Source organism: Cygnus atratus, chromosome 1 (genome assembly GCF_013377495.2).
Source record: "Cygnus atratus isolate AKBS03 ecotype Queensland, Australia chromosome 1, CAtr_DNAZoo_HiC_assembly, whole genome shotgun sequence".
NCBI classification, from domain to species: domain Eukaryota; kingdom Metazoa; phylum Chordata; class Aves; order Anseriformes; family Anatidae; genus Cygnus; species Cygnus atratus.
Window position 1 is genome coordinate 50,162,911 of NC_066362.1, and position 23,337 is coordinate 50,186,247.

Below are 23,337 nucleotides of genomic sequence, written 5' to 3' on the forward strand. Positions count from 1 at the left end.
ATACAGATCATGGCAGAACAGCTCTGTTACTTAGAAAGTCATTTGTCTCCAGGTAATGATATTGATAGTAGTAAATACATTTTTTAGAATAAAGAATATGCATGCAGATTTATTGCAGAAATTGACCCAAATGAGATTAAGCAGGTACAGTGACAGAATTTTCCCTTGTGCTGCAGGAGGAGGAATGAATGGTCTCATTGGATGCTGCCCAGGAGGGTTGTGGAGTCTCCTTCTCTGGAGACATTCAAAACATGCCTGGACGCGTTCCTGTGTGACATGACTTAGGTGTTCCTGCTCCGGCAGGGGGATTGGACTAGATGATCTTTCAAGGTCCCTTCCAATCCCTAACATTCTGTGATTCTGTGATTCTGTGAAATCACAGAACATTCAAAACAATTTTAGTAATACTGAGGGTACATCTTCCTTAGGGGTTGCTAAGCCAAAATCTTCATAGCTGGCAGGCCTGAATGATCATTTGACATTTTCTACAGTTGAACAAATAGCTCCATATATGGAATAAATTTCCATAACATTTACTGTGAATAGTGCAATATTTATTGGGAAGAGATTTCCATACACGTGTTGCGATGTGACTAACACATAACCTGCATTTCTACTGACCATACTGGGTTAGGGTGGTTTCTTTATTTTCTTTGTTGTTTTGGTTTTGGTTCTTGTTTTTGTTTTTCTGGGGAGAGTGGAACTGGGTGGCTTTTTTTATTTACTTAACTATTGTTACGTAAATCCAAGTAAAAGAAGTTAAAGACTCCCTGTAAGGTGGCAAAATGAATGACCAGGTTCTAATCATGTGAACAGATGTATAAACTTTATCTGCAATCTAGCTGCACAGGAATCAGTTAAAGTGTTTGAACTCTATTCCAGTGGCATGGATGTGGCAGATACCATGACAGATTGTGTTAAACTCTTTTGTTGTCAAGAACACAGGAAAAGAAAGACTTTTAGGTATAGAACCTATTCTTAGGAATGGCATTTAGTGAAAGCACTAAGAGAAGTTAACTGAGCTAACTAGTTCAGAGGTGGGTAAAGGCACACATGGATTTCCATAGCAAAACATCTATGGAATTATTCTTCAGAAGAGATTTAAGTCAAGAATCTTTGGAGTTAACTGAGTCATGTAGGGTAACAATGATACAATGAAAATTGAGTATGGTTTAAAAAAAAAAGTCTGGAGAGAATTGTCAAAGCAGTAGCTATTAAAAATAATAATAAAAAAAAAAGGTTAATGAAAGTATGGAAGAGGGTTCATAGTAGCATGTCCTAAGGTTCAAATTCTCAACAGACTGATGCTTAGCATTCATTAAGAATTTAATGAAAGGATGGCATCAAACAGACAACCATAAATATGTCAGTATCAGTGAGAATAGAAATTTTACCAAAAGGACTGAAGAAAAAGTTGGCTGACACAAAAGAAGGAGATTTTTAATTTAGACATTCAAGATAATTTAAATTGGAAAGAACAATTTAATCTTTTGCACATTGAGTTGCATAACCAGTTTTTGGAAAAGTCTGACATTTAATCTACCTCTCTGTCTTTCTTTTTATCCCCTGACAGCCTAATCACTGTTGGTTGCATTTGATGGTGCCTGAATTTTCAAGGAGTCTACATAGTCTGCTCCAGAAATTTTCTGATATTTCCGATATGTCTGATGTTTTAAGCAACTATTCAATCATCAATAATCTCACAAGGATAATTAATGATCTTATGGCATGTCTAGCTTTTGATAAAAATAAGGTAATCTAATGCAAATTTTATACTTTTATGTTGGATACTTTTACTTAATTTTTTAAAATTTGTTTTCATTTCTATTGCTGTATGTCTGAAATCCTGCTTTGTTTAGAGATGCACTGAGTACATTGTGCTAATGTTGGATAGTTGTCATCTCCTGTTTCAAAGAAAAATGACTTATATGAAATTACAGTATATGCAAAGACCTTTATACAGTTATATAAGTAGTGAAATTACCATCCTTAAGATAATTAATTCATTCATGTCTGTTTCCAACAAGCAGAAATTTTCCTTGTATATCCAGCTTAAATTACATATTTTCCTAGTGATCTTAACGTAATGTAAAAATCATGTGGTTGAAACTATTAATATACTCTTAAAGTGCGTATCATAGTTTGTGAGGCTCAGAAAGCTTCACCATGATTTAATGTAACTTTTTATACAAAGGTGCAGCAAAGACCAGAGGATATTGCTCCATTTCCATATGTTTCTGTAAGCCAGCAGCAGCTGGGAGGATTCCATGAATCTCTGGATATCTGATGGATCAGACGTATGAGATGTCTGATTCGCTAGGATGAAATTGATAGGGAAAACTTAATTTTCTAATCTCTTACCCAGCTCTAACCAGTCTGTCAGTAATTAAAAGTTCTGTAGTCAAAGGTATTGTCTCACTGAAAAATAATGGCCCAAATTCATCATGTTTTATAGGACTAGGATTTCATCTTCCCTATACATTACATTTATTTTTGTCCAGGAAGTCCTTAGCTGTTGCAATTGCTTCTTCTTCTTCTTCTTTTTTTTTTTTTTTACATTCAGAATGAATTAAGTGCACAAAAATACCAATGTCATTTGATGTGGTATAATCTTGTAACCTTTTCATATATTGCCATTATATTTCTGAGAACTTATTCTGTAATTAGATGTTCCCTATCTTTCCATTCCAAATCGAATTCTGTCCAATCTTCAATTTATGTCTATTTTTTTTTTTTCTGTATTCTTGTCATTATGATTCAGGACCCTAAACTGGAATATGGTTGGGGAAAGGGAAATTTATTTTGCAGAATGCAAAAAGAAGTAAATACCCTATAATTCACAGAAATTCAGCATTAAAGAGGAAACAATTTTGGAACCAAGAACTAGGAAATTTCCCTTGGTACACATTTATCCCATGTTCTTATCATTCCTATTAGGAGTAAAGAGTAGCAACCCCAGATCAAATTTGAACTCCTGGCATAAGGAACAGCTGTTGTGAAAGCCAGGGTCAGGTAGAAAGAAAAAAAGAAAACAACCATAAATAATCTTAACATGGACCTCAATATTTTTGTTTAGTCTGGCATAACAAACTTGTCTGTTAGACCTCAAAGTGATTGGGCTTCCTTGTTTATAGTCCTGTTCTTATTTTTAGGTACATTATCAGAGATCTCAGCCTGCTTCTAAGCCACAGTGTATCCTAGCTATTGTATTCTGTTCCCTGTACTCTTATGACAATAGCTATGATTGTGTTGTGTTCCTGAATTCAGATTAAAAGGATCATGCAGAACATAACAAAGTAATGTGAAATCAAGGTTTTGTTTATTTATTTGTTTAATGAGTGATGTCAAATTTAAAAAAAAAAAAAAAAAAAAAGAGAGAGAGAGAAAAGAAAAGAAAAGAAAAAAGAAAAACCTCTTCATTTTCAGCACAAGATGGGAGATTGCTTTTCATTCCTTGGCATTTCTACAACCATGGATTAATATTTTATTTCTGTTTGCAAGGTTAATTTGAAATCCTCATATCAGAGGGCTTGTTTGTTTTGTTAAGGTTGTATACAGCAGATTTGGTCTTCTGCAGGTTAAAAATTTAAGCTATTTTATGTCATCTTTGAATACTTTAATCATCTGTTGAGTATAAAATGAGAGTCTCACTTGACCCTCTTTCAAGATGAATTCTGTATTTTACCCTAGGATTTTATAAAAGAAAATGGTCACCTTTATGAAGAACGTCGCTTCTTTCCTGAGCAGTTTTTTGAGGTCTTTAATAGTACCATTGAGGTCTACAAAGAGTTTGCAGACACATTGGATAAGAATGACTGCATTCTGCCTTCAACAGTAGAAACACCAGAGAACTTAGGTAAGATGGCTCTTGTTTTGGGGAACAGAATCTAAGTAGATAGAAATGGGTGATTTTCCTTTAATTTCAGAGATGCTGAGGGTCTGAGTCTGTATCTCCATGTCTCTTTTTACTGCAAGTTAAAATTACAACCAGCACCAAAGCTTGTATTTCTGTTCTAAATAATCTGGCAGTAAAGCTAATGCCATCATTTCTAATGACATAATTCCTTAATATAATCCAAATAACTTCACAATACTCTGCTGTTTCTTTTCATCCCAAATACATCCTGGATTGGCTTTTTACATTGTTCTTGTTCTTCATCTTATTTTCTATTGATGATCTATTTAATTTTTATAATGTAGTAATGGAGCCCAAGATTGCACTACTTAAAGGATAGGAAGCTAGGACAAGTTGTAAACTGGAGTATCAAGTCGTCTTCACAGCCATCCCACTCCCGAAAAGGGTCATGTTTGCTTGATTTAAAAGATTTAACTTGGGTGAGGCTCTTGCAGTTCATTCTCATCCTTCCAGTAAATGGAGGTTTTGTATTCTCTTTTCTTTTACTCTCTCTAGTGACAGCTATTAGCTGTTTTAATTAGGGCAATGTATCTAGTTGCCCAATTACACCAGTAGTAACTAGAAGTAGATCAGTGCTACAGCCTAAGAACAAATTTAAAGTGATTGCTTTTCCAGAATAGCTATTCAGCAGCAGCTCAGTGTGTGGACACATCTGTTTCTTAATAAGGCTGCCTTTTTTTTTTGTCTTATTAAGAAAAAAGCCCTGTAAATAAATTTTTAGAACAGCCCTGTAGCCAAATCAGAGTAGTCCTATAGCCAATAATCTTATATAGAGGGAACTGTATTTTAAGTTACATAATGCTGACACACTCGTTTTCTATTTAGATTCCAGAGTCGCTGTCACAAAAACAATTTTGTTTCCTCCTGTTGCTGCCAGCTCCCTTAGGAATGACAGCGTTGGCAGTAACACTAGCAGTAACAGTAAGTACAAGTGATTGAATTAATATATGTGTCTCCATTTTGTTCTGGTGGCTGGTTGTTATGAGAGCTGAGAGGAAAAGAATGTCTTAATTGTACAAATTAATAGGAAGTTTCTTGTGCCTGATGGTGTACCATGTGTTTCTCAGTTGCAATAGTAAAACGCAATGAACCTGTCTAATCAAAATTTAGAAATGGTATAAAGTTACAATGCTGTGACAGCTCTCATGCACTTGGAGAGGGCAGGTCTCCTCATTTTGGCTCGCTGCTGTCATGAGGTCTCACTAGTCATATGACCTCAGCAAACTTGGTTATTCCAGATACCTCATTTTAACTCTCAGAAGAGGAAGGTTCACCAAATAATAGAATAGCAGTCCTGAATTGGGCTCAGGATACTCACTTGAGTGAAAAATTTGTCTGTATGTTGTATTTTGAGAGCGCTCCCGATGACAAACTTGACACCAAACCTGAAAACTGCTGTTTACTTTTTGTAATTCCAAAAAGGCCAGCTCCACACTCAGTGTGCTTTCAGTTGAGATCAAGAACATAGTTACTACACTTTTTTTTGAGGGTTTAATCTTTTGTCTGGCATGGCCATCTCCGTGTTTCTCATCTGTCTTGATCAGTGTATTACATGACTGGTCACTGACAGGTCAGACAGCCTGGAGTTATTGCCGTAAGAACCTCAGCATTACCCATCACTGGTCAGAAAGGATACAGGAACCTTAGGCGAAGAGAAATAAAAGATTTTCAGGGGACTTTAGTGACGTAATGTACAATAATGTGAATACTCTCTGGAACTTTCCATGTAAACAAAAGGAGGGGGTTTTCCTTAGAGGTTCTTGAAATGGTGCATAAATCTCATCATACATGTTGTTGTTTCCCTTGTTCCTTTTTCCCAGGCACATCAGGGTGACAGTGTACATCCCTATTTACTATTTCCCTCTCTCATTTCACAAACACCCATGTTATCTGAATGTGTGATGTTGAAGTGTGTGGCTGGCAGTCCTTGTGCTGAAGAAAGCATAGCCAAGGAGGCAGCCTGTTGTAGCCTGGTAGGCACAATGGAAGCTCCTGACTGTGGGACAGATACTGCTAAGAATAGATTTCTTCTCTTCCTCCTTCACTTGCAAATGTGTAATCTAGTTATTCTCTGGGTTTTCATAACCATATATGCTACCTCTTAGTTGGCTTACAGATGTTTTCAGGTTGAAAGCCCTTCTGGTTGCTTTCTAATTAAGACAAGGTCTTAAGTTATCACTCCCCAATCCTCTGAGAAGAAGGTTGGAATGAAATCTGCCTTCAACTCCTGTCTGCCAGCTTGCCTCTCTGGAAAAGAGAAATGTCACTGCCATAAATTCATATCCAAGAGGTCACAGAGCTGGCTGCAAATAACCTTATGAGCCCAGAGCCAATTGTGAGGCACGAAGAGTGGGCTAAAAAGTGCATAACTGTATCTCTCAGGTCTGAACATGTGATAATTTTTGATGTAACTATGAGAGGAAGAATATTCAAATGCAGCCTGAAGCAACGAGAATGGATCAAGGAGCCAAAGAAAGACAGAGAGAGATTACAGGAGCAGTTCAGATGAAAGGAGTTTTGACCCATCAGAGTAGCACAAGGGACACCGGGCAGAGGCCAGGGCTCCAACCTCTGAATTGGCATCTGCGTCTGTACTGTGAACAGGAGTACAGAAACAGGCTTATTGATCTTGCTTTATAACTGGAACTGATAATCAAGTAGGAAAAAAAAAAAAAAGCCTAATTAAAGTAATGCAGTAAATCAAAGAAATTGCTTGATTGCTTGTCTGGCCATATGCTGTAAGGTGTATTCTAACCGATTAACATTCTCTTAAGCAATTTATTTGAAAATTGGATAGCAGTTAACAGCCTTATGTAGAAATGACAAAGACTGAATGTCTAGGGCTGGGGACAGTTTGAACGCATAATCAGATTACATTAACTTGGAGATTGGATGCTGACTGGTTACACTTTTGTCATTAGTTTGAAGCTTTTGGGGTGAAAGACCTGTGACATCTTTATTGGCATCTCTCTCTTACTGCCAGAGAATGGTCTTTGGCACCAATTTTAGGTTTGTTTTGGCTTTACTGTTGAGTTAGTTCTCTTTTTTAATTAATCCCTGCCTTCCTAGAAGGACAAAAATGAATAAGCCTTATTACTTTCCACAAGGAGAATCCTCAGCACAGGGGACCCAGTCTGCCAGCTGCAGGTCTGTTCTCAGAACAATACCACTAGATTCAAAGTTCAGAAAGGCATACATTTGGAGAAGAGAGAAAACCTGAAAAAAGCATCCCTAGACACAAAACTATGTTTTTGTTTGTTTGTTTGTTTTTGTAATAACCCTCTTTACTATTAAACAGCTTTAAAATGATCTATTTAAAATTAGTGGTTTCTAGGCTATTGAGAAGCATTCACTGTTTACAAAAGAATCCTTCCAGATGAATAATAAAAATTGAATCTATTAAGAAAGTCTGCCTAGAGAGCCAGATGACTTGAATTGCTCTTGATTCTAAATTCAACTTAGGCAAACCTGAAGTAAATGATCTAATAAAACCATTTGTGAAAGAATTATCATAGGAATTGCATATAATATAAATTAGCTAAATTACATTTTTCTCATGTTTCTGCTACATTTAGTGCAAGTCATATCTCATTACTTCATCATTATTACGCAATGATAGAATTGAACTACCGTAACAGAGGTGAGCCCTGACAAGATCTATACCAAAAATCTTATGCCAACTAAATGTAAAATGGATATTTATGTTTTCTTCTCTTGGTTCTACATAACTGTAATCCAATTTAAATTCTGTGTAACTGTTTAAGTCCCAGTCCCATTGGTGTTCTTTGGATCGTTATCCCATGCATAGTCTAGAGAATTCAGATGAGGTGGTTCCTATGTAAAGAACAAATGTCAGGATAAGAGGTCTTGAACTTCATCTCTTCTTTCAGTGCTTGAATCAAGCAGTAGTTGTATTCTTTTTTTTCACCCCACCAAATGAATCTCACATTTCCCGGCTTAAACTTGAATTTGCTAGCTGTTACTAACACTTCTCACCTTAGCACCTTGTTTCTATAGCACAATTTATATTTTTATGGAAGGTTCAGTGTTGCTTTCTTCCATTTTTTGCCTATAATTTCCTCACAATAATTAAGCTTTATTATTCTGTACTGAACAGCTCGAATAACATGTGTGCTCTGTAAACACAGAGACCTCTAGAAGTGTTTTTAGAGAGAATGTCAATTTTTATAATTAAGCAAAGAATGCTGTAGTTTAATTCAGTAATTGCACAACAATTTGAAAATATTACCCATGGCTTAATGCAATTGGTGTTGCATTCTGTGCCTTTGTTCCTTTTTTCCACCTTTACAGTTAATGGCAAACCCTAATGAACAGGTGAGAGCTGTTCTACATTTTTGTAGACAAGATCTTGTGGTAATTGTGTTGGAGCTAAGCAGAGGTAAAGTGAAAATTCCTTTGAGACATAAATGGTAATAAAATCTAGCTGGTGGTTGCAATCATAATTGCTTGCTAAACCTACACACATGGCTCAAGGTGGAAAGCAGCTCAATAACTTCATTGTGTAGCTCAGTGGCTTTCAATGTAAATGCATTTCAATCGCAGCTTAACATCCTGTTGTCCATGAAGATTATAAATGAATCTACTTCAAATGAGCTCACTTCCTAAAGGATTCTTCCACAAGGTGTGAAGTGAGAGCTTGGAGGGGTGCTGGCCTGCTTCCACTCCCCTTTAACACCTTGCAGGATAGGGTCTATTTCAAGTGAATAATGTACCAACTGCAGAGCCAGCAGCTTCTCTGGCATTGCCCAAGAAATTCACAGTTACCAAACCATTTGGTTCCTCCAGTTCCTTATCCTGCTCTGCCTTCACAACCATTGAGAGTTGGAATGTTTTTAGTGTAGAGCTGTTTTAGTTCAATTTTCTAACAGAGGGAAAGGTCTCTACTGAAGGAATAATAATTATAATAAAACTATTGGCAGCCAGCTTGCTTTTCTTATTTCCTCTTTCTTCATTAGGATGCAGATCTCTCAGAGGTTCTCCAGACTGAAAGTTTCCCTACTGGTTCTGTTTTAGATGCTCCTAAAAAAGGCACATGACAAAATCTACCATGACTCATTTCATTCTCTCCAGATCTTCCAAGAGACTTTTTTTTCCAGACTTGAATGTAAATCTAAATAAGTTTTTGTTATTTACTTTTTAAAGGTAGATTTGGAAAGCTAATTATATTATATAATTATATTATACGTTATATGTTATGTATATAAATTATATTTATGTTTATCATCTTTGTCGGTGACATGGACAGTGGGATTGAGTGCACCCTCAGCAAGTTTGTCAATGACACTAAGCTGAGTGGTGTGGTCGACACGCTGGAGGGAAGGGATGCCATCCAAAGGGACCTGGACAGGCTTGAGAGGTGGGCCTGTGCAAATCTTATGACATTCAACAAGGACAAGTGCAAGGTTCTTCATCTGGACTGGGGCAATCCCAAGCACAAATACAGGCTGGGTGGAGAATAGATTGAGAGCAGCCCTGAGGAGAAGGACCTGGGAGTGTTGGTTGATGAGAAGCTCAACATGAGCTGGCAATGTGCGCCTGCAGCCCAGAAATCCAACTGTATCCTGGGCTCCATCAAAAGCAGCATGGCCAGCAGGGCAAGGGAGGTGATTGTCACCTCTGCTCTGCTCCTGTGAGACCCCACCTGGAGCACTGCATTCGGTTCTGGGGCCCCCAATATAAGAAGGACATGGAAGTATTAGAACGAGTCCAGAGGAGGGCCACGAGGCTGATCAGAGGGCTGGAGCACCTCTCCTATGAAGACAGGCTGAGGTAGTTGGGGTTGTTCAGCCTGGAGAAGAGAAGGCTCTGGAGAGACCTCAAAGTGGCCTTCCAGTACCTAAAGGGGGCCTACAGGAAAGATGGGGAAGGACTCATTGTCAGGGCGTGTAGTGATAGGACAAGGGGTAATGGCTTTAAACTAAAAGAGGGTAGGTTTGGATTAGATATTAGGAAGAAATTTTTCACTCAGAGGGAGGTGAGGCTGTGGCTCAGGTTTCCCAGAGAAGCTGTGGATGCCCCATCCCTGCAAGTGTTCAAGGCCAGACTGGATAGGGCTTTGAGCAACCCGGTCTAGTGGGAAATGTCCCAGCCCATGGCAAGGAGGTTGGAACTAGATCATCGTTAAGGTCCCTTCCACCCAAATCATTCCATGTTTCTATGATTCTATGATTCCTTTCCATAGATGCTGAAGAAAGCATCTGCATTGAAGATATCTTCTCAAAATCATTGTTCCACTTTCAGATGCCTCATTGTAAAGAAAGCTCTTCTGTTGTTTAAGACAAACTAAATTTTTTGAGAATTTGTAAAAATCAGCATGCCAGACTAACAATGATCTCCCTGAATGCACACAATTTCTCAAGAAGTTTACATGAAAATCAGCAAGCTTGCTATAGCATGCTGGCTGGCATTGCAGAGCAGTCAGATGTTTTTTGAGGTTTTACGCTCTGCTATAACAACTTATCAAATGGCTTATGCTTCATGTGACCTGAAGTGTTTTTCCTCTGATCTTTATCTCACTTTTCCTTTTGTTCCGAACTTTAGGCAGAATCCAGGAAACATGACCATCACCATAAGTTCAGTTGTATATCTGATCAGTCTCACACTGGGAAGAATGGCTAATGTGATCAGGCAAAGCAGCATTTAATTTTTCTTGACTAGAACACAAGAACAATGTAGGAATTTTCTTCTGAGAACACAAGTCTCATAAAATAATGACAGTATATATATATTTTTTAATCTATTCATGCTCTCTCTACACTACTTGACTTTGCCAGATTCAGTTCTGCAAGCCAACCTCCTCTATACCTGACCCAGGACAGACTTTGATAAAAGATATGCCCCTCCCATTAATTTCTGCTCTTGGTTTTAATGTCTGAGCAGACAGAAGCAGACTAATTAATAGCCTCTTTTCAACTGGCATTCATCTCTGTAGAACTTTGTTTCATTTCTCCTCTGTAGACAGATTTCTTTCCCAGCAAACTATTATCTATTCTGCTTGACCGAAGTTGCCTTTTAGTGTGACAAGTCTACTGGATGTAAGTAAAATTGAAGCCTCTATCATAGGAATTTAGAGCCTTGTAAACGGTGCATAATAATGGGGTGCAGACTTTCTGTTTTCTTATTTTTTAGTTCTCCCTGTGGTAACTCTGTAAACACAGATGGATTTCAAAGATAAAAAGAGTGTTTGTGTAAAAGCTTCTAATGTGACTTGCAGAAAAACTCAGAGAGTTGAAAATAGGTTTCCAGATATTATGAGAATGCTCCTTTCTAAAGTGTTTTCTTAGTGGCTGTTTAATAATGTACTAAATGCACATCGATTGACCCAGTATATCATACCATACGTGCTTAGAAGTTTGCTGTTTGTATGAGTCACAAAAATTTCTAGTGCTATCAGTCCATTTTCATTTCTATATCTAATCACCTACACTTTCCCTGTGCTTAGTTTAGTTCTTTTCCTATAAGCTGACAATACGCCCACCATTTGAGCTGCAGACTCCAGCTCTTGATATAAACTAAAACTGTGTGGATGGTGTTTAAACTGGCAGTCTCCTGCTTCTCACTTTGCATTCCAGAAGGTGGATCCCAGGGTGAATCCATAGGACTTTTCACATCCTGCTCTTGATTAAATAACTGGATAGCCTCATTTTAGTCTCGGCAGGCATACAGCTCTCTGTGAGGGGAATGGAATTGCTTGTGTACATAAAAGACTAGGATTGGGGCTCTTCCATATGAGATGTAAAAAGCTCTCAAAAATGGTAGCAACAAAATAGCACGCAGCTAGACTTCAACTTACAAGGGTTTGATCTTAATGAAGTCAGCAGGGCCTTTCCAGGCAGACATTAGAAGTGAATTCAGGTTTATTTTGTTAAAATAACCTCCCTTGAGAGGCCTCATGTTGATGGTTCATTAGTGGCAAGGCAGAATGTCTACCTGCAGTCAGTAGGATGTGTCTTATGGAACTTAAGTAAATACATGAAGTGAGTGTTTAGAAGTGGCAGATATTTTCTCTTCAAAAAAATTACTTTGTGTTACAAAATAAGACTGTTAAAAACTGATAAATCCAAAACTTTTAAGTAAAGGAAAGAGAAAATGCTCTACAAATGACAAAAGGATAGTTAGTCTTGGAACTATTAAACAGAGCAATTGCAGAAATGGGAGGAGCATCTTTGTGGTCAAAAAAGTTCCTGTGAGATTTTGTATGAAATGCATCTCTTTTACACAGCACTTTGAAGTATCTGTTCTGTTATTTAAGATGCTGTTATGTAGGTGGTGCATAAAAGTGCTCTTACTAACAGTGTTGCCCTGAAGATAGTTTTCTGCCATAAATCCGTCTTCACTAACGAGAACATCTGTAATTACAGAAGAGGCACTTGGCTTCATTAGCAGCTCCAGCCTTCAAGGGATCAGTATAGCATTGACATCATTACTGTCTCTTCTTATTGGCTTTATTTTGGGAGCCGTATATTGGAAGGTAAGAAATATTACATTTAATTGTTTACATAGCATATTTCATAGTTATACAGAGGCAGGAAGGACAGAACAATTCTGCATGTGAAAGCAAGAGACATCTCTTCTGATCTTCACTGAACTGTGTGACATGCAAATGTAAATCTCTGTTGTGAAATACTTCAGTTCCATCACCAAACTGTAAACCTTGTCTTAGCGGCATGCTAGCCCTCTAACTGGAAATTGAAAATGAGATTCACCCAATTTCTCAGTTCTTCTATTATATCACGAGAAGGATTCTTTTACTTTTAGCCACTGTGGCTTACCTACAATTCAAAGGCTTTAATTGTAAAATTATTGGAGTAGGAGATGTGGACTACATAAGATTTGGCCTATGTTTTGCAAGATGATTTTGATATTGAAAATCTGAAGCAAACTGAAACATACAACAATTGTTTTGTGAGTTTTTAAAGAAGCTTTAGAATTTTTACATTTAATGCATTTTTTTTTTCTTCTAGAAAACACATCCCAAATCCAGACCAGAAAGTGATGAAACTACAGAGTGTCATGGCTGTCAAGAGGAAAATGAGATAAGGTATAATGTTTCACTTTACACACATATATACAAATGTAAGTTTGTCTTTGAGAGATGCTTCCTGAAGGTTCCTCTCTAGCTCTCAGAATGACAAACATACACACAAAACCAAACCACATTATCAAGTGTTTTGCTATAGAGTCAAAATGTGTGCTTAGGGTGTGTCCTTTGAAGGAGCTCCTATTTGAAATGTAAGAATTGATATGGAGGATATTTTTGTATACCTCATTTTATTAATGAGGCATTACCTTTCCTTTATCTGTCCGTATTCCCACCATGAGTAAGGAATAGTGATGAAAAGCAGCAGGTTCAAAGGAGTATCTTACTTGGGAGGAATGAAGTAAACCCAGGAAGGCTGAGACCTGTAAAAGAAATGACAAAGAGAAGTGAATTTGTTATTTGTTGTAAGGTGTAAAACTAGGTTGATATTAAGCAAACAAAAAGAAAACAGCATCTTCTTAGTTGTGCTTCTAAATCCTTTTAAATCTGTCTTGCATTAACATTTTTCATGTTCTTTTTTTGACACTCCCATTGGTATGTTATACTGTTTTCTAGTTGTTGTTTTGTTTGTTTGTTTGTTTGTTTGTTTTAAACTTTCATAGAAAACCATTGAGATTATATTCCTAATAACTTCATAAGGTCATACTGAAATGATTTGCTGCTCTATTCATACTTCAACACTGCTTTATCTATTTTTCCTTGAAGGTATAGTAATAGTACCTATAGTACTAGCACTGTAGTAACAAAGTACTTATTTTTTATTTCAGGATGTTGCAGCAAAAAGAAAAAGAACATCTACAAGTGTAGCCATTGCTTTTTCTCCCTCAACACTGTTACTGTTTCATGTACTGGTAAGTTCGTGTGGTTGAAAGTCATAACACAAGCTTAACTTTTGTCTGTTGAAATGTGGTATAATTTTGAGTCCACTTTGGGAATAAATAAATAAATAAATAAATAAAAATAAAACTTGTTATCAGTGGGCTTTGTTTGCACCTGAAGGTCTTTAGCTCCTAATCCTGAATCAATAAGTTAGGTATTTGACTGTTAATGTAAATATTACAAAATGAAAAATTACAGAATTCCAAAATTCAGCTACTGCTTCTCTTTTGGTTTTGACAGCCAATACGGAGAATTCTTCTCCTACAGCTGTTTCAAAGCAGTATGACCTAATAAACAAAATCCTTAAAATAGCAGGATAGAGCTGAGCTTCTTTCAGTTGTTTACTCAACAGTTTGCGGTCTCCATAGCCTTATCAGATCCATCATTCCTGTGTTTGTATATAAGAGTGAGCAGCAAACACGAGTGAGCTTTCTCAGTCCCAGCAGTCCTCTACATATAGGAGCACACCTCTGGCAAGGGGCTTCTTCTGCAGGACTAGTGCTGTACTTAGCCTGTGGATGGCCTCTCCGGCAAAGGTCTGGAAGATTCAGGCAGTGCTGAATGCTTCATTTTATGTCAGAGTGGAAGGAGCAAGCATCAGAGTACAACTGGCAGTCCAGGCTTTCCAGTGTACCCTGCAGCAGGCACTCTCAGATCCACTCTAAACTGTTTGTAGTTATCTTCATAGCCATTTTCAGTCTCCCTAGCTAATTTATTCTAACATCTGCTCACTAAAAAGGGAAATCATCTCTGCATTGGACAAGTCATTTATTTTTCAAAAAATGTTAAGTTCATTTGATATTGGCTTGTCCAGAACATCTTAAAGCCCTGCACAAATGTAACTGTTCTGTAAAACCATGAAAGTTATCTTGTCACTGTCAACTAGATATTAATGGCTTTAGCTGGCAAGTGTGTTCTTGGACAGGAGTTGGCATGAAATTGAAAATACATCTCATTAACAATATTTTTTGTTTCTGAATAAATGAATGCCATGCAAGTGTCATGGAATATATCTATTTCCAAAACTGTAAGAAAAAATGTCTGTGTTATATATCTGTGAAAAGCTCTACTGTTTGGCAAAACAGAGATACTAATCAGCAAAACTGTAATTTCCATTTTTCTCTTCAGGCAGGTAACAGTTACATGTTCGCTTCATAAATGAAGCAGCTTTAAGCACATTCATATTCCTTCTGGAGTGACAGACTGAGTCTGCATCTGTTGTTGCTGCCCATGACTCCATAGACATGACATAGTATGAGGACAATTTGTGTTTCTTACTGTGAAACCAACACTGAATTGAACAACGACAAGAAGAGTGTGCACTTAGCAGGACTGTATCTTATGTGAATATCTACCTTCAATGGCATTTGGGGATTTTAAATTGCATTAATACTTGCAGCTGACTCTGGCAAACAAAGTACATGTCCTGAACAAAAAGCATCTTTCAAATGCCTCCAACTATCTGTAATCACTGAAAGACATAAATACATTTGCATCCTTAATTTAAGTTCTGTGTCCTCTACCTTACCTTGGTGTCTTCAAATGGAGTTCTCTGAACTGACAGAAAACACAGAAATGGATACAGATAACATACTCTTCAATACTGTACACAAAACTTGAAAGTAAAGTCATGCCATGGACCAGTGTACTAGCTTTTTACTTATAAGGAACTGGGTTTATGCCTGGCAAAGGTCATGTGTACAGAAACATGTGGTCTCTGCTGGATGCCAGGTGCCTGTATGCCTGCCCCAGAAAGCCTCAAGAATTCATCAGCTTTGGCAGTGTCTGCTCAGAAGACACAAATACTGGGTGAAGACAAAGTAAACAGGAGGTGATAGTACATCATGGAGCTTTGAAGCATTAGGAGTAACTGCTGGACACATGAACACTGGTGAAATTTCCAGCCATGCCAAGGGAAGAGAAAGTAAAGAGTCTGAACTGCGTTCAAACATCAGAATAAAGACAAACCTATGAAATGCATTTTAAATGATGAAGATGCATGCCATTGATATCTTGTTTTTAAATGTATAGCATAGAAAATATGAAAGCTAAATATGTATTTAGCTTTTATTTACATCAGCTGTAATTAATATTTGCATTGTTTTTTGAATGATTATTAAGCTTTAATATCTTGGCATTCTCCACTCTTAAGGTTAATTCTCCTAAAGCAAAAGAGAAAGGCTTTATTTCTCACTTGTCTTCTACATCTATTGCTGCTATAGCATCCATGGAATCTGTACAGGATTGATGTACACATGCGCATTTTCAAGTAAATCCTAAAAATACAATGGTAAAATTTACCAGTGCAGTTGTGCATATTTTCATCCTGGCTCTTTCCAGATAATGGATATGAATCATTTACCTGTATTAGGGGTTTCAGTTTAGAAAGTAAGGGTAGCTCACTTCAAATAGGCAAGGTCAATAAGAGTTTTAGTTTGAGTTACTTGAAAAAACTCTAAAAAACAAACAAACAAACAAAAAAACACCCTGTTTTGGAGAAAGTTGTAGTTCTCTTTAAAGTATAGTATAACTTAGCTGTGGATTCATAAAATATCCTGAGCTAGAAAGGACCCTGTAGAATCAAGTCCTGATTTTACTCAGGGCAACTTAAGAGTTAAACCATAACTAAGAGCATTGTCCAAATGCTGCTTGTACGCTGACAGACTTAATTTTTAAAGAATTCTTGTGGAATTTTTAATCATCTGCTAAATTTTCCGAGAACCATGAACAAGAAGTGTATAACCTGCATATAACATATGTGTGTGTTTGCACAACTGTATTATTGGTAAAATTGATTTGGCTTTCATACCCACCAAGAGAAAAAAATTAACTCAGGTGCATGTAGACACCCTGCACGACATTTTTACACTACTGAGATCAATGGTGAAATTTCTCTTGAATTCATTGATACCAAGGTATCATATGGATCATTATTTATTATCATGTGGATCATTATCATTTATACAAAGGCCCTTTTGCCCTGACTGAGTGTCAGAAAAGTGCCCTCCAGTCCTGCTCAACTGGTACAAATTAACACAGTTGCATTAATGTTAACAGAGCTTTGGGGTTTGCATCATCTCAGGAACTTCTGTTCTAAAGAAGCTCAGTATGAGAATTAGGCCTTCATTTTTATTCAGAAGATGCTGGAGCACTCACCATTTAACAAGAAATAATTGTGAGAAGGGTTGCCCACCACTTCTACAAAATGAGCACTTAGCAAATTTTAGCTCTGCAAAAATCAGTCAGAATTCTCCATCAGTAGTTCAGTCTCACTTGACAATGTGTAGTTATTTACTCACTAGGCCTCAAAACTTATTTAAGAGTTACCTTGAAAGAAATGTCAGCATGACCTAATTGATGGTAAGGGGGAGAATAACTTCAGGTAGGTTTTGAAAAAAATGAAAAGTATCCACATCAAGTGGAAGCAATTATCCTTACACATTTTACAAAAAAACTTCAATATTTCATGTTGCTATACTATACGTTCTCAAAGCAAGTTTATACATTTGAAGTTTTACAGTATTTTTCAATGATTCATTCAAACAAACAAACAAAAAAGGTATTTATTAATGTTCCTTGTTTATAAGAATGTTAGTTTTCCTAAATACATATTTTCCAGAAAATCAAAAACACAGTAACATTGCACATTGGGGTGCCTTAAATTATAGTTTGACATTCAAAATGTGTGATGTTTTAGACTCCTTAATATACATTCTACCTGTTCAATAGTAAAAGACAAAATATCAGCTTTAAATTGAAGCATACATTAAACCCAGATAGACAGTAGCAAAATGTTCATGTTCTAAGAGTAACATCTTAAAATAGTAGCTATGTCACTTTCAGATAATGTCATGTACTTTAATCTCTGCTGCAGATCAAGGCAAATTTAAGGCTACGTGTGAACTGAAAGAAAGTTCATGTATATACCTTCCAACTTGACATCACAACCTGTTTTTATTTTGTACATACACTGAGCATAGTACAACACAGACTAGCTGTTGTTAGAGCTCATGTTTTCCCTGTTATTCCTACCCACTTTTGAGAGATTTGTACAAAATATTAGGTGGTCTCAGTCATTTTGCAAGGTAGAAGAACAGTTCTAGACATTTGTGAAGACAATGGATGTCATGGCACTTGAAAATGTGAGCGTGAAATTATTTGAGTGCTTCTGTGCCCATTTTGTCTACCCATCAAGGAGGCTATTACTTCAGATGTAGTTATGTAGTTAAATTTTGAAAAACTACTGACTTATGAGTCATCTTTGAAATCAGTGGAAGTAGGATGAGTTACTATTCTGTGGGAATAGTGGTGGCAGAAATAGTCCCTTAGTTGCTTCTTTATCCAGCTGTAACCTATCTGACTTCTGAAGAGTGATCAGTTCTTCAATCTTGTTTTTGGGTAGACATAGCCTGTGCATTATTAACTCAGTTAGAAATGAATGCCCTTTCTCTTAAAATGAAGTTGGGGAGAAGTGAGTGTTGTATTTTTTTTTATATGAAAGTTAAAATTTGGGTTTCAGATATCTGTGGTTTTGTGAGAAACTAAAATTTTTAGGTTTCCTTTGGAGTAGTTGAACTTTGCATGCAATTAATAGTGGCCTTGTGAGAATAAAAAGCAGATAGTGATATACTGAGTAACTCAATGTGCTATTTTAGATGTGTGTTTACTTGAATAAATCAATGGTACTTATTTCATCACAAGGTCATTGTATAAGTAAGCTTATGAACAACTAATGTGCTATACTATGGAGTATGTGTACAACCTGCACAGCTTTTAGATTCTGGTCTTCACCAGCTCTGTTTTCTCTGTTGCTCTCTCTTTGTAATACACTGAAACTGTTCAGTACACATAGTACAATTATTAAATTGAAAAGCTAACCATACACATAAAATACAGATATTTTGAGTTAGATTTACATTTAAGAATTATCCAAGATTCTTCTGTTCAGGAATCTGATTCAACTGTCTATTGAATGCAGATCTACAATAATGGTGGCATGTTGCTATTATGTTATCAAAGTGATGGAACGCGGAAACTTCAGACTCTTTAGTGATAGAGACACAGATGTTTGCTGGTTGTATCATGGGCAAATTCATTTATTTCGATGTAAATGTCAGCACAGTCTTGCATAGTTATATTCTGACTGATGGTAATCAACAAAATTTATATAATGTGATGTGTGTATATATGTGTCCTCTTAAAGACAGATGTTATCCCTGATCCTTTTTTATACCAGTTCAAATTTGGAATTTACATTATATACATATACTTTATTGTTCTAAATAAAGATATAATGCACTGCCAAATAATGAGTATATTACTTTGTGTCACTATTGTTTAAAACCTTTTTAAAGTCCTGCCTTCTCCTTGTAGAATTTTCTGCCATAATATATGCTACTACACACAGAATCTTTCATAATACATTTCATTTCTTAATCATTCATTTTAAAGTTTTGTGCCATTAAAGCATATGTCCTCATTATTAGCCTCCAGTTACAATCTATAGTGTATCTTTGATTATGCAAAGTATTCCAACTTCAGAATTGAAAGTTTCTTGTAGCTCCTTAATGAGCTTAAATTTGTCTGTGCCTGCTTTAGGCAACCTTTTCATCCCATTCTTGCTATTAGCCAAATACTAGGATTTTGATATAATTTGCCACTAAAAATTCTGAATGTTGTTGATGCACTTCTTTTTCAGTAAGTGGCATTTAAGAACTCAGCTGTTTTAGCTGAGACCAGATTTTATCCCATGAGGATGGCACCATGTCTTTCAGGTTTCAGCAATTTGTTCTGTCTTTTCAGTAAAAAGCCCAGGACAAGGGGTAGGGATAGGAAGAAAAACTGAGCTGCTCAGGGAGCTCTGGCACCTCTCCCCTCCTGAGACTGAAGGAAATTGCTCCAGCCTAAGAGGGAGATATAAACCTGCTGAAGCTTTCAACCTACCTCTAAAAGAGATGTGATGAGCTTTGAAAGAGAACCAAAGCTGTGTGAGGCTTACAAATAGGAGTGAGGTACAGACAGGACTGATGAGAAGGAGCAGAGAGCAGGGTTAATGGGCTGGGAGACAGTGGAACAGGATTTGGGGATGGCAGAATTTAGGGCATGGACAAGAACAAGAGCTGTGGTTGCTTGTCTCGGTACAGAAAAAAGGGCAGAAATGATGGGACTGATGATGAAGGGACTGGAGCACCTCTCCTGTGAGGAAAGGCTGAGAGGGATGAGACTGTTCAGCCTGAAAATGAGAAGGCTTGGCGGAATCTCATGAATGTCTATAAATACCGGAAAGAAGGGTAAAAGGGGATAGAGCCTGGCTCTTTTTAGTGCCCAGTGACGAGGCAAGAGGCAATGAGCACAAAGTGGAATGCAAAAGGTTCTGTCTGAATATCAGGAAGCACTTCACTATGGGGGTAATGGAGCACTGGCACAGGCTGCCCACAAAAGTTGTAGAGATCTTCAAAAGATGTCTGGACATGGTCCTGGGCTACCTGCTGTAGGTGACCCTGCTTGAGCAGGGGAGTTGGACCATGAAACCTCCAGAAAGTCCCATACAACCACAGCCATTCTGTGACTCTGTGATTCTGTGATGGGCTTGAAGGAGGCCACAGAGCAGCAAGGCTCTGAGTTGATGGTGTATCAGAAGTCATAACCTGAGGAGCAACAGCAGTGGCATAGGTGGGTTGGAGGTACAATGGGCACTTGGTTCAGGTAGAGCTAAATGAGCACCAAGTAGCTGCAGAGTTTGGAGACTACCATATTTTATGTTGAAAACAGCATCAATGTAACATAAAGGAGAGAAACTTGGCCTGGAAGTTTGGGAAGGCAGGATTAACAGCAGGGTATGTGGCAATGAGATGTGAGAGCTCTCAGCTAACAAAACGGCTCTCACTGATGTCAGGATCGTGGTAATTGTAATGTACACAGATGGGGAAATGGATAATAATTAAATACTGAGAAAGCAGACATAACCTTAGCCAAAGAGACACCAACATAATGTTTTTGGTAGTCTGACTTATGATTTTTTGATGCCTTATGCATGTTTATGACTAACTACTGTCCACCACCTCATAATCTGAACTCTGGAGAGTTAAATGTGCTAAAGGATTGAGGGAAATATTTACCCTCAGTTTTCCAGTTTCAGTGTCTCCAAAGCAATGAATACAAGCATTTTGTTTAGTGGATGAAAACAAATGAAATCTTTATCCAAGGCATGGAAAGCATTAATAATAACATTTTCCTACTTCTGTCAATCAGAAAAAAAAAAACAATACTTATTATAATAACCTACTGTTCTTCGGTGGCAGTACATTTGAACAACTTAACACTTCTGTGAAATTACAATACTTTACATCAGCTGGATATATGCCCAGTGACTCCAGTGTAATTTTATTCCATATTAACAACTGTGCATTACTACATTTTTTGCACAAAGTTTCTGAATGTTAAAACATAAGTGTTTTCTAATGTAATACTACATTAACAACTTACAGATCTTTCACCTTAATGCTCTCGTGTAGCCATTGGTGTTAATTTTTCTTCCAAAGTTCAAACTTTCTAAAAGAGATTAAGTTTCCCAATAACCACACTGAAGCATGTGCTAACGCAATCAAGTTTCGTGTTGGTATATGCTTAAAGGGAATTTTTATGTGCTACTGCATAATAGAAAATAAGGCAAAATTAAAGCAGACTGCCAAAATCATGAAGAGTGAGGGAATGGAAGTTTATCCCTCTTTTTCCTCCATCATATCCTGAGGAAAGTTATTTCAACACATAACAGGAGAAATCCCTAATGCAATTATAGTTCCCCTGACTTGTGGCCCTTTCTGCATGATCCCATGATGAGCAAGCAGGAACTAAAATACAGATTAGGCTTGTTTTCCAGGCAGACAAGAGCCCTGGGCTTCTGGCCAGTCACAAAATACAGGGACAATTTTCATTCATTTTTGGCAATGAAGATATTTTCTTGAGCTCATGGAAAAATATTCAACCGAGATCACAAAAGCCTCTTTGTTTGTCACCAGTTCTGCTGTGCAAGATAACAGCATGATAGTAAAATTGGCCCAATTAGAGTAAAGAAGCTGCAGAGCAGAATGTATAGCTTTTGTCAGTTTAAGTGACTACCCTAAGTGACAAAATGTCATCTTAGAAATTTCACTTTGTCATCTCTTACATTGTGATTGATGATTATTAGGACCCCACAGGTTATTTTATCTGTCATGTTCTTTAAGTTAAATATTTTAGACCTTCCTTTTTCTCAGCAATGCTGTCATCATTAACAAAACACAGAACAGCCTTCACCTTCAGAAATGACAAAATGGGGATGTGTCTCAAAACCAATTAACAGCATCAGTGAAGGGAGAGATATAGCATCTAAATCTTTTGAATTGCATTCATGGATATAATGCAATGAGTTCCTTGGGGCAATTACTCCTTTGCAAGAAATTGAGAAAAAAAGTAACCTATAGACATTGCTGTACTGCTTGGCAGTTTGTTATTGTTTCATATTATTCTAGAACAATCCTATTACCTTAGCCTTGTATTTTCTTGATTTTGTTCTAAATGCTTTACCCTTTCCATCAAAAACAAACAAACAAACAAAAAAAAAAACAGTTGTGAAAATGAATAGTACTGTTACAAGCTGCAGCTGGGTATTTATTACACTTCAAACAGAATTGCTGATACAGAACAACACTTTCAGTAATGTACCTGTAATGTGGTGCATACACAAGTGTGGGATGGAGGGGTGTTGGGGGGAAGCAGGAGGCAGTGTTTGGATTCAGCAAACTTTACAGGTAACTACCATGAATTTCAGTCATATATCCTGGAGGAAGGCTGCGTGTAACAGAATCTCTTCACAGATCCAGTTCTTGGCAAGAGCAAGCCTCAGGATTGCCAAATCCCATGCACTGATGAAAAGGCTCTGTGGGTGCCCCACCCTGAGTTGGGCTCTTTAGCCATCTGCAGCTCAGCACCATTACCTCTCCGTGACTGCACGTGCCAGAACCACATGTGTCTACCATGTCCCTGGGGGCATCTAAAATGAATTAATCTGTATCTCCATGTAGGCCACCAAGTTTATCACTGAGATTCAAAATCTGGCTCTGAGTTACATGACTCAAACAGACCTTCTGCATTTCAGCATGGACAACATCTAAAAATTCCCCGAACCTCGGGTTTCCTTCCTTGCGTGCATATATCTTGCACATCCTGCAACTATCCTGAATCTACTTCAGCCTCCTTTTGGGTCATATTCTTCAATTAAAACTTCATGTAGCCCAGTTGAGCTTAGAGGCCTTGCTAAGTTCTTTTATGCAGGCAGTAAATGTTTGAGTTGCTGTTAAGGAAGGAAAAGCTTCAAACTGTTTAGATAAAGATTAGACTTCTGAAATTGTCCCAGATGGCTTAATCTCAAAAGTTGTTATCTTTGTAACTTGGAAGAAGTCTGAGGTCACCATGACAACCAGAAGTGGACATGGCACAGCTA

At 37.3% G+C, this 23,337-nt stretch overlaps 1 protein-coding gene across 3 annotated transcripts in view; it reads left to right on the plus strand.

The window, feature by feature from the left end:
- KITLG (KIT ligand) overlaps window positions 1-19,169 on the plus strand; it is a 57,776-nt gene extending 38,607 nt beyond the window's left edge. For 2 of the 3 annotated variants that reach the window (XM_050716851.1, XM_050716849.1), the window contains 7 exons: window positions 1,574-1,753; window positions 3,691-3,856; window positions 4,742-4,837; window positions 12,298-12,407; window positions 12,901-12,977; window positions 13,745-13,828; window positions 14,985-19,163. In XM_050716851.1, the coding sequence (XP_050572808.1) occupies window positions 1,574-1,753; window positions 3,691-3,856; window positions 4,742-4,837; window positions 12,298-12,407; window positions 12,901-12,977; window positions 13,745-13,784 (669 nt within the window). In that variant the 3' untranslated portion in view covers window positions 13,785-13,828; window positions 14,985-19,163. Of the gene's footprint in view, window positions 1-1,573; window positions 1,754-3,690; window positions 3,857-4,741; window positions 4,838-12,297; window positions 12,408-12,900; window positions 12,978-13,744; window positions 13,829-14,984 lie in introns of all 3 variants that reach the window. The other variant, XM_035551785.2, reaches the window with a different exon arrangement.
- Window positions 19,170-23,337: the final 4,168 nt, after the last annotated feature.